Here is a 16,243-nt window from a genome sequence, read left to right as displayed (position 1 = left end):
CAAATGACCCCATTTCGGAAAGTAGACACCTTAAGGTATTCGCTGATGGGCATAGTGAGTTCATAGAACTTTTTATTTTTTGTCACAAGTTAGCGGAAAATGATGATTTTTTATTTTATTTTTTTCTTACAAAGTCTCATATTCTACTAACTTGTGACAAAAAATAAAAACTTCCATGAACTCACTATGCCCATCAGCGAATACCTTGGGGTGTCTTCTTTCCAAAATGGGGTCACTTGTGGGGTAGTTATACTGCCCTGGAATTCTAGGGGCCCTAATGTGTGGTAAGTAGTTTGAAATCAAAATCTGTAAAAAATGGCCGGTGAAATCCGAAAGGTGCTCTTTGGAATGTGGGCCCCTTTGCCCACCTAGGCTGCAAAAAAGTGTCACACATCTGGTATCCCCGTATTCAGGAGAAGTTGGGCAATGTGTTTTGGGGTGTCATTTTACATATACCCATGCTGGGTGAGATAAATATCTCGGTCAAATGCCAACTTTGTATACAAAAATGGGAAAAGTTGTCTTTTGCCAAGATATTTCTCTCACCCAGCATGGGTATATGTAAAAAGACACCCCAAAACACATTGCCCAACTTCTCCTGATACGGGGATACCAGATGTGTGACACAGATGTGTGACACTTTTTTGCAGCCTAGGTGGGCAAAGGGGCCCACATTCCAAAGAGCACCTTTCGGATTTCACCGACCATTTTTTTACAGATTTTGATTTAAAACCACTTCTCACGCATTCGGTCCCTAAAATGCCAGGGCAGTATAACTACCCCACAAGTGACCCCATTTTGGAAAGAAGACACCCCAAGGTATTTCGTGATGGGCATAGTGAGTTCATGGAAGTTTTTATTTTTTGTCACAAGTTAGTGGAATATGAGACTTTGTAAGAAAAAAAAAAAAAAAAAAACTTTTGACAAAAAAATAAAAAATTCTAGGAACTCGCCATGCCCCTCACGGAATACCTTGGGGTGTCTTCTTTCCAAAATGGGGTCACTTGTGGGGTAGTTATACTGCCCTGGCATTCTAGGGGCCCTAATGTGTGGTGAGTAGGTAAATGACCTGTGAAATCCGAAAGGTGCTCTTTGGAATGTGGGCCCCTTTGCCCACCTAGGCTGCAAAAAAGTGTCACACATGTGGTATCGCCGTATTCAGGAGAAGTTGGGCAATGTGTTTTGGGGTGTCTTTTTACATATACTCATGCTGGGTGAGAGAAATATCTCGGCAAAAGACAACTTTTCCCATTTTTTATACAAAGTTGGCATTTGACCAAGATATTTATCTCACCCAGCATGGGTATATGTAAAATGACACCCCAAAACACATTGCCCAACTTCTCCTGAATACGGCGATACCAGATGTGTGACACTTTTTTACAGCCTAGATGCGCAAAGGGGCCCACATTCCTTTTATGAGGTCATTTTTAGACATTTGGATCCCAGACTTCTTCTCACGCTTTAGGGCCCCTAGAATGCCAGGGCAGTATAAATACCCCACATGTGACCCCATTTTGGAAAGAAGACACCCCAAGGTATTCAATGAGGGGCATGGCGAGTTCATAGAATTTATTTTTTTTGGCACAAGTTAGCGGAAATTGATATTTATTTATTTTTTCTCACAAAGTCTCCCTTTCCGCTAACTTGGGACAAAAATTTAAATCTTTCATGGACTCAATATGCCCCTCACGGAATACCTTGGGGTGTCTTCTTTCCGAAATGGGGTCACATGTGGGGTATTTATACTGCCCTGGCATTCTAGGGGCCCTAAAGCGTGAGAAGAAGTCTGGAATATAAATGTGTAAAAAATTTTACGCATTTGGATTCTGTGAGGGGTATGGTGAGTTCATGTGAGATTTTATTTTTTGACACAAGTTAGTGGAATATGAGACTTTGTAAGAAAAAAAATTATCATTTCCGCTAACTTGGGCCAAAAAAAATGTCTGAATGCAGCCTTACAGGGGGGTGATCAATGACAGGGGGGTGATCAATGACAGGGGGGTGATCAGGGAGTCTATATGGGGTGATCACCCCCCTGTCATTGATCACCCCCCTGTAAGGCTCCATTCAGACGTCCGTATGTGTTTTGCGGATCCGATCCATGTATCAGTGGATCCGTAAAAATCATACGGACGTCTGAATGGAGCCTTACAAGGGGGTGATCAATGACAGGGGGGTGATCAGGGAGTCTATATGGGGTGATCACCCCCCTGTCATTGATCACCCCCCTATAAGGCTCCATTCAGATGTCCGTATGTGTTTTGCAGATCCGATCCATGTATCAGTGGATCCGTAAAAATCATACGGACATCTGAATGCAGCCTTACAGGGGGGTGATCAATGACAGGGGGGTGATCAATGACAGGGGGGTGATCAGGGAGTCTATATGGGGTGATCACCCCCCTGTCATTGATCACCCCCCTATAAGGCTCCATTCAGATGTCCGTATGTGTTTTGCGGATCCGATCCATGTATCAGTGGATCCGTAAAAATCATACGGACATCTGAATGCAGACTTACAGGGGGGTGATCAATGACAGGGGGGTGATCAATGACAGGGGGGTGATCAGGGAGTCTATATGGGGTGATCACCCCCCTGTCATTGATCACCCCCCTATAAGGCTCCATTCAGATGTCCGTATGTGTTTTGCGGATCTGATCCATGTATCAGTGGATCCGTAAAAATCATACGGACGTCTGAATGGAGCCTTACAAGGGGGTGATCAATGACAGGGGGGTGATCAGGGAGTCTATATGGGGTGATCACCCCCCTGTAAGGCTCCATTCAGACGCCTGTATGTGTTTTGCTGATCCGATCCATGTATCCGTGGATCCGTAAAAAACATACGGACATCTGAATGCAGCCTGACAGGGGGGTGATCAATGACAGGGGGGTGATCAATGACAGGGGGGTGATCAGGGAGTCTATATGGGGTGATCACCCCCCTGTCATTGATCACCCCCCTGTAAGGCTCCATTTAGACGTCCGTATGTGTTTTGCGGATCCGATCCATGTATCAGTGATCAGGGAGTCTATATGGGGTGATCAGGGGTGATCAGTGGTTCATAGGGGGTTAATAAGTGACGGGGGGGGGGGGGGGTGTAGTGTAGTGTAGTGGTGTTTGGTGCTTGGTAGTGGTGTTTGGTGCTACTTTACTGAGCTGCCTGTGTCCTGAGCTGCCTGTGTACCAGAGGACCAGGTAGCAGGTATATTAGACGCTGTTATCAAAACAGCATCTAATATACCTGTTAGGGGTTAAAAAAATCACATCTCCAGCCTGCCAGGAAACGATCGCCGCTGGCAGGCTGGAGATCCACTCGCTTACCTTCCGATCCTGTAAACGCGCGCGCCTGTGTGCGCGCGTTCACAGGAAATCTCGGCTATCGCGAGAGGACGCGTATATGCGTCCACCCAGAGTAACAGGACCGCCGCAAAGACGCAATCCTGCGTACGGCGGTCCTGAGGAGGTTAAAGGGACCGCTCCAAACCCTTACAGACCACCGCCACACACCTTTCCTGAACACAAAAGGCATTTTTCTAATGTGTATGGCCAATTTAACTCTGGGTTGTCCGTTTACTCGGTTATTCCTTTTAGAAATGTATGAAGAAATTGGATGTTACCATTCCCCTTGTCAGAGGGGTGTGTCCCTGCACAGCCTGACACTCTCAGCACTGATTGGACAGTGTCAGACTGCGAGGGAACACAACCCCCAACTGTCAATTTATTGATATATTTCTAGGAGGAATAACAGAGGAACGGCATAAAGGATGCTCCAGGATTGTTATGTTATTGGGGATACAAGCATTTACTGAAACAGACATGTCGGGAGAAGTGACAGGTCCTCTTTAAATGTCCCTTTAAGTAGAAATTTATGACCAAGGGACCTACACTGAGGAGTTAAGGCCTGCAGGACCCCGACCTAAGGGAGTCACTGGCTGAGCTATCCCCATAACTCCCATAGATTTCAGTGGACAGGGGTACGCAAATACACGGCCACATCTTCTATATATGACTGCTATAGGAGTGAGGTGGTGGCAGGATCTAAAGGTGAGACGGGGGCCCTTCACAACCATTATGTCCATTAAAGGGCACCTGTCTACAGATTTGTGGCTGACCTGTTGCATATGCACTTGGCAGCTGAAGGCATCTGTGTAGGTCCCATGTTCATATGTGTCCACATTACTGAGAAAAATGATGTTTTAATATATGCAAATGAGCCTCTAGGAGCAACGGGGGCGTTGCCGTTGCACCTAGAGGCACTGCTCTCTCTGCAACTGCCGTGCCCTCTCCACTTTAATTGACAGGGCCAGACAGTGAAAAGGTGATCACACCTGGCCCTGTCAAAGTGCAGAGGTAGTTGCAGAGAGAGCAGAACTTCTAGGTGCAATGGTAACACCCCCGTTGCTCCTAGAGGCTCATTTGCATATATTAAAACATCATTTTTCTCAGCAATGCGGGCACATATGAACATGGGACCAACACAGATGTCTTCAGCTTCCAAGTGCACATGTAACAGGTCAGCCAGTGTCATAGGTACAAAACGCAAATTCAATATCCAGTTAGTGAAGGGCACAGCATGTGGTGGCCTCTTCTCTTCTGGGTTGGTTCCTTCTTCCATACCTGTATTATGGTGGTGCTTCGTATTCCTGGCGTACGTTGCTCCTAGTTAGTGCTCACTTTTCAATTACTGTCTCCTAAGGATGTGGCAAGACCTACACGATGCTTGGCACAGACCGAGAGCCTGGGATATATATCAGGACCTTGAATGATCTCTTTAAAGCCATTGAGGAGACCAGCGATGACATGGAGTATGAAGTCCTCATGTCCTACTTGGAGGTTAGTGGTGGAAACGATTAAATAATTGCAATAAATTAAAAAGTTGGCAAATTATATTGATGGTAAAGGCTGAGGATGCCTGTAGACCCTGACAACGACGTGACCTGATCGCCATATGGGTATGCTGCATGGTTGTATGGTGGTCAACTATGGTCAGCCCAAGACAAGAACTGGTCATCCTATCACGATAACCCAAATAATACTACCTTACAACCCCCAAATATTCCCTTAAAGAGCCCACATTATACCAGCATATAGTGACACGGTACTATTAACATATACAACACCCTTAAAACCACAATATAGTATCTAAATAAAACTCCCTTAAAAAGCCCACATAATAGTGCCATATAGTGCAAAGATATTCCTGACATATAGTTTACAAATAAGAGGCCACATAATACTGCCATATACTGACCAGATAATACCACTATATAGTATCTAAATCCCTTAAGAAGTCCACGTAATACTCGCCTATTGTGCTTTGATACCACTATTGTTAACAGTCCACATAGTACCACCATGTAGTAGCAAGATACTACTAACATATGCAACCCACATAGTACCCTTTTATAGTGCCCAAAATAATGCCCGCTCAAAAGTCCCTGTAATACTACCATATTGTGCTAAGATGCTACTAACATATGCAACACACATAACTATATAGTACTATATAGTACTTCAATACCCCCTCAAAAGTCCACACAATGTTGCCATATCGTGCCAAAATACTACTAACATATAAAATCCACATAATACCACTATATAGTGGCTAAATAATTCCCCCTCAAAAGTTTTTAGTTTGTTCCTGGGGTCCCCATGTCTGTAATTTGAGGGTGTCCTGGTGTAACTCCAGACTCGGCGCCTGCTGTATCAGGACGTATGCCGTGTACATAACGTCATGTACTGCAGTACGAAGGACACGGCGTTCACATGGAGAGCGCTGGGGATCAGATTTACTAGATAAACAGGCATCTCCATGGCATGTGCAGCCGCTATCTGCCTCCTTCCTGTGCCCGCTCCCGCTCTTGTTTCACCAGCAGCGCTGATAACATTTACTGCGTGTTTGGCTGCATCCTTCATGTGAGCAGGACAGATAATTCCCATGGTGACGGATGGGCCTCGCATGTGAGCTCCATCTCATGTGGCCTCGATGACTTTATGGCCCGCACACTATTTGCACAACCCAGAAGACAAACAGGGAGCCAGGAAACCGCAAGAAAGTCGTGTAAAGTGAGAAGAGAATCACTTAGATGGCGGATCGTGTTACCGCAGGTATAAGGATGCCAGGCGGGAGCTGAAGACGTAGATGTCTCCAGGAGGTTATGATGGGATCTGCCTCTGCTGAAATGTCACCCAGAGGGGCACAGACCACAGTGTTACGTAAATTAGACCCCTAGCTGAAAAACTATGCCACGGCTCCACATATATATCTATACATATATACACAATCATACTCCACATATATATCTATACATATATACAAAAATATACACAATCATACTCCACATATATATCTATACATATATACAAAAATATACACAATCATACTCCACATATATATCTATACATATATACACTGCTCAAAAAAATAAAGGGAACACAAAAATAACACATCCTAGATCTGAGTTAATTAAATATTCTTCTGAAATACTTTGTTCTTTACATAGTTGAATATGCTGACAACAAAATCACACAAAAATAAAAAAATGGAAATCAAATTTTTCAACCCATGGAGGTCTGGATTTGGAGTCACACTCAAAATTAAAGTGGAAAAACACACTACAGGCTGATCCAACTTTGATGTAATGTCCTTAAAACAAGTCAAAATGAGGCTCAGTAGTGTGTGTGGCCTCCACGTGCCTGTATGATCTGGCTACCACGCCTGTGCATGCTCCTGATGAGGTGGCGGACGGTCTCCTGAGGGATCTCCTCCCAGACCTGGACTAAAGCATCTGCCAACTCCTGGACAGTCTGTGGTGCAACGTGACGTTGGTGGATAGAGCGAGACATGATGTCCCAGATGTGCTCAATTGGATTCAGGTCTGGGGAACGGGCGGGCCAGTCCATATAGCATCAATGCCTTCGTCTTGGAGGAACTGCTGACACACTCCAGCCACATGAGGTCTAGCATTTTCTTGCATTAGGAGGAACCCAGGGCCAACCGCACCAGCATATGGTCTCACAAGGGGTCTGAGGATCTCATCTCGGTACCTAATGGCAGTCAGGCTACCTCTGGCGAGCACATGGAGGGCTGTGCGGCCCTCCAAAGAAATGCCACCCCACACCATTACTGACCTAATGCCAAACCGGTCATGCTGGAGGATGTTGCAGGCAGCAGAACGTTCTCCACGGCGTCTCAAGACTCTGTCACGTCTGTCACATGTGCTCAGTGTAAACCTGCTTTCATCTGTGAAGAGCACAGGGCGCCAGTGGCGAATTTGCCAATCTTGGTGTTCTCTGGCAAATGCCAAACGTCCTGCACGGTGTTGGGCTGTAAGCACAACCCCTACCTGTGGACGTCGGGCCCTCATATCACCCTCATGGAGTCTGTTTCTGACCGTATGAGCAGACACATGCTGAGAAGTGGTCTGTGGTCACCACCTGCAGAACCACTTCTTTATTGGAGGTGTCTTGCTAATTGCCTATAATTTCCACCTGTTGTCTATCCCATTTGCACAACAGCATGTGAAATTGATTGTCACTCAGTGTTGCTTCCTAAGTGGACAGTTTGATTTCACAGAAGTGTGATTGACTTGGAGTTACATTGTGTTGTTTAAGTGTTCCCTTTATTTTTTTGAGCAGTGTATATATATACACAATCATACTCCACATATATACACCCTGTACAGAATTATTAGGCAAATGAGTATTTTGACCACATCATCCTCTTTATGCATGTTGTCTTACTCCAAGCTGTATAGGCTCGAAAGCCTACTACCAATTAAGCATATTAGGTGATGTGCATCTCTGTAATGAGAAGGGGTGTGGTCTAATGACATCAACACCCTATATTAGGTGTGCATAATTATTAGGCAACTTCCTTTCCTTTGGCAAAATGGGTCAAAAGAAGGACTTGACAGGCTCAGAAAAGTCAAAAATAGTGAGATATCTTGCAGAGGGATGCAGCACTCTTAAAATTGCAAACTTCTGAAGCGTGATCATCGAACAATCAAGCGTTTCATTCAAAATAGTCAACAGGGTCGCAAGAAGCGTGTGGAAAAACCAAGGCGCAAAATAACTGCTCATGAACTGAGAAAAGTCAAGCGTGCAGCTGCCAAGATGCCACTTGCCACCAGTTTGGCCATATTTCAGAGCTGCAACATCACTGGAGTGCCCAAAAGCACAAGGTGTGCAATACTCAGAGACATGGCCAAGGTAAGAAAGGCTGAAAGACGACCACCACTGAACAAGACACACAAGCTGAAACGTCAAGACTGGGCCAAGAAATATCTCAAGACTGATTTTTCTAAGGTTTAATGGACTGGTGAAATGAGAGTGAGTCTTGATGGGCCACATGGATGGGCCCGTGGCTGGATTGGTAAAGGGCAGAGAGCTCCAGTCCGACTCAGACGCCAGCAAGGTGGAGGTGGAGTACTGGTTTGGGCTGGTATCATCAAAGATGAGCTTGTGGGGCCTTTTCGGGTTGAGGATGGAGTCAAGCTCAACTCCCAGTCCTACTGCCAGTTTCTGGAAGACACCTTCTTCAAGCAGTGGTACAGGAAGAAGTCTGCATCCTTCAAGAAAAACATGATTTTCATGCAGGACAATGCTCCATCACACGCGTCCAAGTACTCCACAGCGTGGCTGGCAAGAAAGGGTATAAAAGAAGAAAATCTAATGACATGGCCTCCTTGTTCACCTGATCTGAACCCCATTGAGAACCTGTGGTCCATCATCAAATGTGAGATTTACAAGGAGGGAAAACAGTACACCTCTCTGAACAGTGTCTGGGAGGCTGTGGTTGCTGCTGCACGCAATGTTGATGGTGAACAGATCAAAACACTGACAGAATCCATGGATGGCAGGCTTTTGAGTGTCCTTGCAAAGAAAGGTGGCTATATTGGTCACTGATTTGTTTTTGTTTTGTTTTTGAATGTCAGAAATGTATATTTGTGAATGTTGAGATGTTATATTGGTTTCACTGGTAAAAATCAATAATTGAAATGGGTATATATTTGTTTTTTGTTAAGTTGCCTAATAATTATGCACAGTAATAGTCACCTGCACACACAGATATCCCCTAAAATAGCTAAAACTAAAACAAACTAAAAACTACTTCCAAAAATATTCAGCTTTGATATTAATGAGTTTTTTGGGTTCATTGAGAACATGGTTGTTGTTCAATAATAAAATTAATCCTCAAAAATACAACTTGCCTAATAATTCTGCACTCCCTGTATCTATACACACACATACACTCACCTAAAGAATTATTAGGAACACCTGTTCTATTTCTCATTAATGCAATTATCTAGTCAACCAATCACATGGCAGTTGCTTCAATGCATTTAGGGGTGTGGTCCTGGTCAAGACAATCTCCTGAACTCCAAACTGAATGTCAGAATGGGAAAGAAAGGTGATTTAAGCAATTTTGAGCGTGGCATGGTTGTTGGTGCCAGACGGGCCGGTCTGAGTATTTCACAATCTGCTCAGTTACTGGGATTTTCACGCACAACCATTTCTAGGGTTTACAAAGAATGGTGTGAAAAGGGAAAAAAACATCCAGTATGCGGCAGTCCTGTGGGCGAAAATGCCTTGTGGATGCTAGAGGTCAGAGGAGAATGGGCCGACTGATTCAAGCTGATAGAAGAGCAACGTTGACTGAAATAACCACTCGTTACAACCGAGGTATGCAGCAAAGCATTTGTGAAGCCACAACACGCGCAACCTTGAGGTGGATGGGCTACAACAGCAGAAGACCCCACCGGGTACCACTCATCTCCACTACAAATAGGAAAAAAGAGGCTACAATTTGCACGAGCTCACCAAAATTGGACTGTTGAAGACTGGAAAAATGTTGCCTGGTCTGATGAGTCTCGATTTCTGTTGAGACATTCAAATGGTAGAGTCTGAATTTGGCGTAAACAGAATGAGAACATGTACCCATCCTCTGATGGCTACTTCCAGCAGGATAATGCACCATGTCACAAAGCTCGAATCATTTCAAATTGGTTTCTAGAACATGACAATGGGTTCACTGTACGAAAATGGCCCCCCACAGTCACCAGATCTCAACCCAATAGAGCATCTTTGGGATGTGGTGGAACGGGAGCTTCGTGCCCTGGATGTGCATCCCTCAAATCTCCATCAACTGCAAGATGCTATCCTATCAATATGGGCCAACATTTCTAAAGAATGCTATCAGCCCCTTGTTGAATCAATGCCACGTAGAATTAAGGCAGTTCTAAAGGCAAAAGGGGGTCCAACACCGTATTAGTATGGTGTTCCTAATAATTCTTTAGGTGAGTGTGTGTGTATATATATATATACATATATATATCTATATATACACATATATACATATATATCTATATATACACAATCATACTCCACATATATATCTATAGATACACATATATACATATAAACAATCATACAGATACACACACTGGTACGCACGGACACGTATTCATCTTTACAAATACCTACATGCAGTCATACTCACATATACATACATACACACTGACACATGTTGTACTACATTCATTCATGCACAGATATGCATACATACACACATATACATTTATACACACACACAGATATATATAGTTAGATTCATACATACACACTGACACATGTAATACAATCAATTATTCATATTTTACACATGTACATGCATTTATATACACTCACTGATACACACATATATGCACATACACACAGACAACACACAAACATACATACAGTCACTGACATATGCACAGTACATGCACTGATGCAGTGATATACAATCCATACATCCACACATACAGTATGTATAACTTCATGCATACACCATACCCATATTTATAAACACAAGTGTTTTTGGACACACACAAATGTGTTCATACACAACATATATACACTAGCAGTATTAAACATTTACAGACACATACATGTACATGCATACATGGATTCATACACAGATGTACATGCATCCACACACATTCATATATACCTAAAGAGGTGATCCAATCTTAGACATTTACGGCACACTAAGAATAAATTATGTCATTTTTATTGGGAATACCCCTCTAAGACATACTGTGCATTTGGAAAGTCTTCCGACCCTATGATTTTGTCACGTTGCACCTTGTGCTAAAATAGAAAACTTTTCCCCGTCAATCTACACTTTATAGCCTGTGATGAGAAAGTCAAAACAGAATTTTAGAAATATTTGCAAAACTAAAAGTTGACCCTTTGCTGTGACACTTGACATTTAGCTCTGGGGCCTCCTACTTTTCTTGATCAAGTTTGAGATGTTTCTACACCTTGAGTGGCATCACCTGTCTTACAGCTGACAATGCCTATCAGAGCAAAAACCAAGCCATGAGGAGAACTGCCTATAGAGCTCAGAGACCGGACTGTGTGGAGGCACAGGTCTAGAGAAGGGGACAAAAACATTTTTTGCAGCACTGAAAATTGCCAAGATCCTCCATAATTCTTAAAAGGAAGAAGTTTGGAGCAACCTGGACTATTCTTAGAGCTGCTAAACCAGGAACCCAATGGTCACTGCAGCACCAATCTGGGCCAGAAAGCATCTTCTCCTCAGTAAAAAACAATTTTTTTTAAAGTACCTGAAGGACTCTGTGAGAAACAAAATTCTCTGGTCTGATGAAATCAAGATTGAACTTTTTTGCCTCACTTCTAAGCCTCATATTTGGAGTAAACCAGGCACTGCCCAATACCATCCCTACAGTGAAGTATGGTCATGGCAACATCATACTGAGGGGGGGGGGGGGGGGGGGGGGGGGTTCAATGGCAGGGACAGGAAGACTGGTCAGAGATGAGGGAAAGTAGAATGGAAAAAAGGACTGAGATATTCTTAATGAAAACCTGACCCAGACTGATCTGACCCTCAGACTGGGCTGAAATTTCACCTTCCAACAAGACAATAGCCCTAAGCACACGGCCAGGACAACACAGGAGCGGCTTAGGGACAACGCTGTGAATGTCCTTAAGTGACCCAGCCAGAGCCCTGACTTGAACCCAATCGAACATCTCTGGAGAGACCTGAAAATTGCTGTCCACCACCGGTCTCCATCCAACCTGACAGAGCTTGAGAGGATCTGCAGAGAAGAACGGCAGAAAATCCCCAAATCTAGATGTGCAAACCTTGTGGCATCATCCCCAAGAAGTCTGGAGGCTGTAATCTCTGCCAAAGGGGCTCCAACAAAGTCCTGAGTAAAGGGTCTGAATACTTATGTCAATACAATATTTTAGTTTTTCCTTGAGTGCAGAATGATGGGGAAAAGTTAAACTTTTTCAAAATTTATTTTAGAACAAGGCCGCAACATGACATAATGTGAAAAAAAGTGAAAGGGTCTGAGGACTTTCTGAATGCACTGTACTCATCAGATACATATACATGGTCCATGCCTACACATATCATCATTTCTAGTCAGCTCAATCCATCTTGTTCTCTTTACAGATCTACAATGAAATGATCCGAGACTTACTGAATCCGGCCCTGGGCTACCTGGATCTACGGGAGGACTCGAAGGGAGTAATTCAAGTAGCTGGGATAACCGAGGTGTCCACCATTAACGCCAAAGAGGTGCCAGAATGATGCTTTTTATGACCTACAGGGGGCGCAGAGACCATAATTTGCATCAACCGTACCTTTTCACTTAAATATTGCACCCCCAACCCCACACTCACCTCCCTTCTCATCGAGATCATATTTATGTCACGAAACGCAGATAACTAGATATGTGCGTTATACATTTTCGGTAAATTATTATACGGGTGGTATGAGCAGGACCTGACCTAGGTCTCTGGGGGTCTGTATGCAAAATATTTTAAGGGGGACCATATAGCACACAAATTATACCAGCTATGCTTGCCATACTGTATAATCAAAGGAAGTCCTTGCCAGAACTTACATCTTCTTGCGCTTTTAGATCATGCAGCTGCTAATGAAAGGAAACAAGCAAAGGACCCAGGAACCCACCGCGGCCAATAAAACCTCGTCCCGCTCTCATGCCATCCTCCAGGTCACGGTGCGGCAGAAGAACCGTATCAAAAACATCACGCAGGAGGTCCGCGTGGGACGTCTCTTCATGATTGACCTGGCCGGGTCAGAAAGGGCTTCTCAGGTAACGAGAGGAACCCAAGGCTCTAAGCAATGTAATAAAAGCATAAACAATCATGTATATGGTATAACAAGCAGCATATCCCATACACCCCAAAGGGAGCATATCCTCAACCAAGGGCCCACATAGCCCGATCTACTCATTGATCGACTGATTTTACATATGTGTATTATATGGGTACAGAGGAGAGAGAGCGTGCCTTCTATTCAAATTGTTGCACTGTATCCCTGACCGACAAAAGGCTATAGAGAATTTGTTCTCCTTCTTCGAAGCTTTTAATGATCGTGCCCTTTTATTTGAAACCTGACACTTTGCTGAGGACAAAGACTCCAGTGTAATCCTGGCCATAGTGATGGGACTTACACTGCTAGACAGCGCCACCTGCTGGGTCTAAGCAGTATTCTTATAAGCTGCATGAGTTTGTAATAATACCGTATATACTGCTACACCATGCAGAGAGCGTGACCGTTTACATTGGTTCTCGTCAACACTATGGCCCTGATGACTGCACTTGCACGAGGGCTCACACTACCTGCACCACGATAAATAATTTAGTGCCATGGGGCCACTGTAAAGGTATGGCCATATGGGATGGATATGCTGCAGAGGGTAAGATCTGTCAAATCTGTATGTACACTACAAATTCATCCAAATAATATGGATTTTCTGCTATGTAGCGGGCCCTCCGATGTGATGTACCCTGACAGTGCCGGTCATAATGGCCCCATAAGTGACTCTGCCTTCAGGAATTGCACCAGCCACAGTGCCCCCATAAGTAATAATTCACCTACAAGAACAATGTCTTCTACAGTGCCCCAATAAAAGAGTGGGCCATAGATTACCCATAACAGAACTAGCCCCAGTGCCTCTGTAACAGAGCCAGCCTTAGTGCCCACGTGTAGAGCTAACCACAATGCCGCTATAACAGAGCCAACTCAGTGCCGCTATAACTGCCAAACACAGTGCTCGCGTAACAGTGGCAACAGAGCCAGTAGTAGTGCCCATCATCATTGCTAGCCACATTGACCCCATAACAGCCCCATAATTGCACTTTTTTAAAAGTGCCCGGACAGTAGAAATAGAGACAGTGCCGCATTATCAGCCATAGGGCCCCTGCACAGTGCCCCCATAACGGAACCAGTTAAAATGTCTTATTATTTTCCTTGCTGCAGACTCAGAACCGAGGTCAGCGGATGAAGGAAGGGGCTCACATCAACCGCTCCCTGCTGGCGCTGGGCAACTGTATCAACGCCCTCAGTGAGCGAGGGGGCAATAAATACGTCAACTACAGAGACAGCAAGCTGACCAGACTCCTGAAGGTACAGTGTCTTCTCCTTCATCTTAAGACTGTCAGCTCTGTGGTCCATCATTGCACCCTTTTACTTTCCGTGGTTTTCGTCATCAGGACTCTTTGGGTGGGAATAGCCGCACTGTGATGATCGCTCACATAAGTCCGGCCAGCAGTGCCTTCGAAGAGTCCCGGAACACTCTCGCCTATGCTGACCGTGCCAAAAATATCAAGACCCGGGTATGTATAGGTGCCCTTACTTAAAGGGAAGTTCTGCCTTAGAGAAGTGTTGATTTTTTTTTTTCAGTATCACTACCTATAAGGGTCCATTCACACATCCGTATGTGTGTTGCGGATCCGTGGATCCGCAAAACACGGACACCGGCAATGACATGTCTATTTTTTTCGGGAACAGAAATGCGGACTCGGAAGTGCGGGTCCGCAATTCCGTATCTGAAGAACGGAATTGTGGACGTGTGAATGGACCCTTACTAGAATTCCTTTCGTTGCCGTTTAGTCAGTAGGGTATTGTCACTATATACCCACTCAGGTGTAGTTGCAGCTTAATGGTGACCATTGCCACAGCCCATTCACCTGTAATGTACTGATGGCGCCTGAAGGGCAGTAAAACCCCTCAAATTACCCCATTCATTTTGTAACTGAGAGGTGTAATGATCTGCAGGACAAGTTCTGCAAGATCTTGCCTGCCCATACAGACTCTCCGTGGGTGGGTACAGAGACTGAAGCAATAGGACTACCAATGAAAATCTGTTGGCTTGAGGCAGACAAGTAGACATTCTAGGACTGGTGAGATGTGACAGCTGGAATGTCTACTTGTCTGCCTCAGAATGGCACTCTAGAGTGGCACTGCCAGATTTTTGTGGCATATTACATGTAGAGTAAAAATAAGTTCAGCAAAATAGGGAGACAGCAGCAAGATAACACTCACGTAGTGGCAACCTATACTAGCCCAAGAGTAGAGACCGCTGAAGCAGTGTGTGTATTAGACAGTGGCACTCACAGAGTGGTGAGGCATATTATTGGAGGGTAAAGAAAACTGGAACAGAGTATGGTAGACCTCAGGAGCATGAAGACAACTAGAGCATAGTGTGGTAGACATAGTGGTTGGCACTGTTGAGTAGCACTCATAGACTGTTGAGGTGTATGTGGTGGAGCAAAGTATGGTAGGTAATAGTGGTGGCACTGGAGCTGCACTGATGGAGTGGTGAGGTGCAACAGCTGGAGCAGAGTATGGTTGACAGCATTGGCACTCATAGACTATTGAGGTACAGTACAGACCAAAAGTTTGGACACACCTTCTCATTCAAAGAGTTTTCTTTATTTTCATGACTATGAAGGCATCAAAACTATGAATTAACACATGTGGAATTGTATACATAACAAACAAGTGTGAAACAACTGAAAATATGTCCTATTCTAGGTTCTTCAAAGTAGCCACCTTTTGCTTTGATTACTGCTTTGCACACTCTTGGCATTCTCTTGATGAGCTTCAAGAGGTAGTCCCCCAGAAATGGTCTTCAACAGTCTTGAAGGAGTTCTCCAGAGATGCTTAGCACTTGTTGGCCGTTTTGCCTTCACTCAGCGGTCCAGCTCACCCCAAACCATCTCGATTGGGTCAGGATCCGGTGACTGTGGAGGCCAGGTCATCTGGCGCAGGCACCCCATCACTCTCATTCATGGTCAAATAGCCCTTACTTTCAAAGTTTTCCCAATTTTTCGGCTGACTGACTGACCTTCATTTCTTAAAGTAATGATGGCCACTCGTTTTTCTTTACTTAGCTGCTTTTTTCTTGCCA

General features: G+C 44.4%; 1 protein-coding gene across 1 annotated transcript in view; it reads left to right on the top strand.

Moving 5' to 3' along the window:
* KIF19 (kinesin family member 19) overlaps window positions 1-16,243 on the top strand; it is a 72,319-nt gene that overhangs the window by 38,224 nt on the left and 17,852 nt on the right. Inside the window, exons 5-9 of the mRNA XM_040437587.1 lie at window positions 4,705-4,841; window positions 12,475-12,600; window positions 12,947-13,141; window positions 14,311-14,457; window positions 14,544-14,666. Coding sequence (XP_040293521.1) covers window positions 4,705-4,841; window positions 12,475-12,600; window positions 12,947-13,141; window positions 14,311-14,457; window positions 14,544-14,666 — 728 coding nt within the window. The remainder of the gene's footprint in view (window positions 1-4,704; window positions 4,842-12,474; window positions 12,601-12,946; window positions 13,142-14,310; window positions 14,458-14,543; window positions 14,667-16,243) is intronic.

Source organism: Bufo bufo, chromosome 6 (assembly GCF_905171765.1).
Source record: "Bufo bufo chromosome 6, aBufBuf1.1, whole genome shotgun sequence".
Lineage (NCBI taxonomy): Eukaryota > Metazoa > Chordata > Amphibia > Anura > Bufonidae > Bufo > Bufo bufo.
Note: the sequence above shows the minus strand (reverse complement) of the source record. Positions and strands in the feature narration are given on the sequence as shown.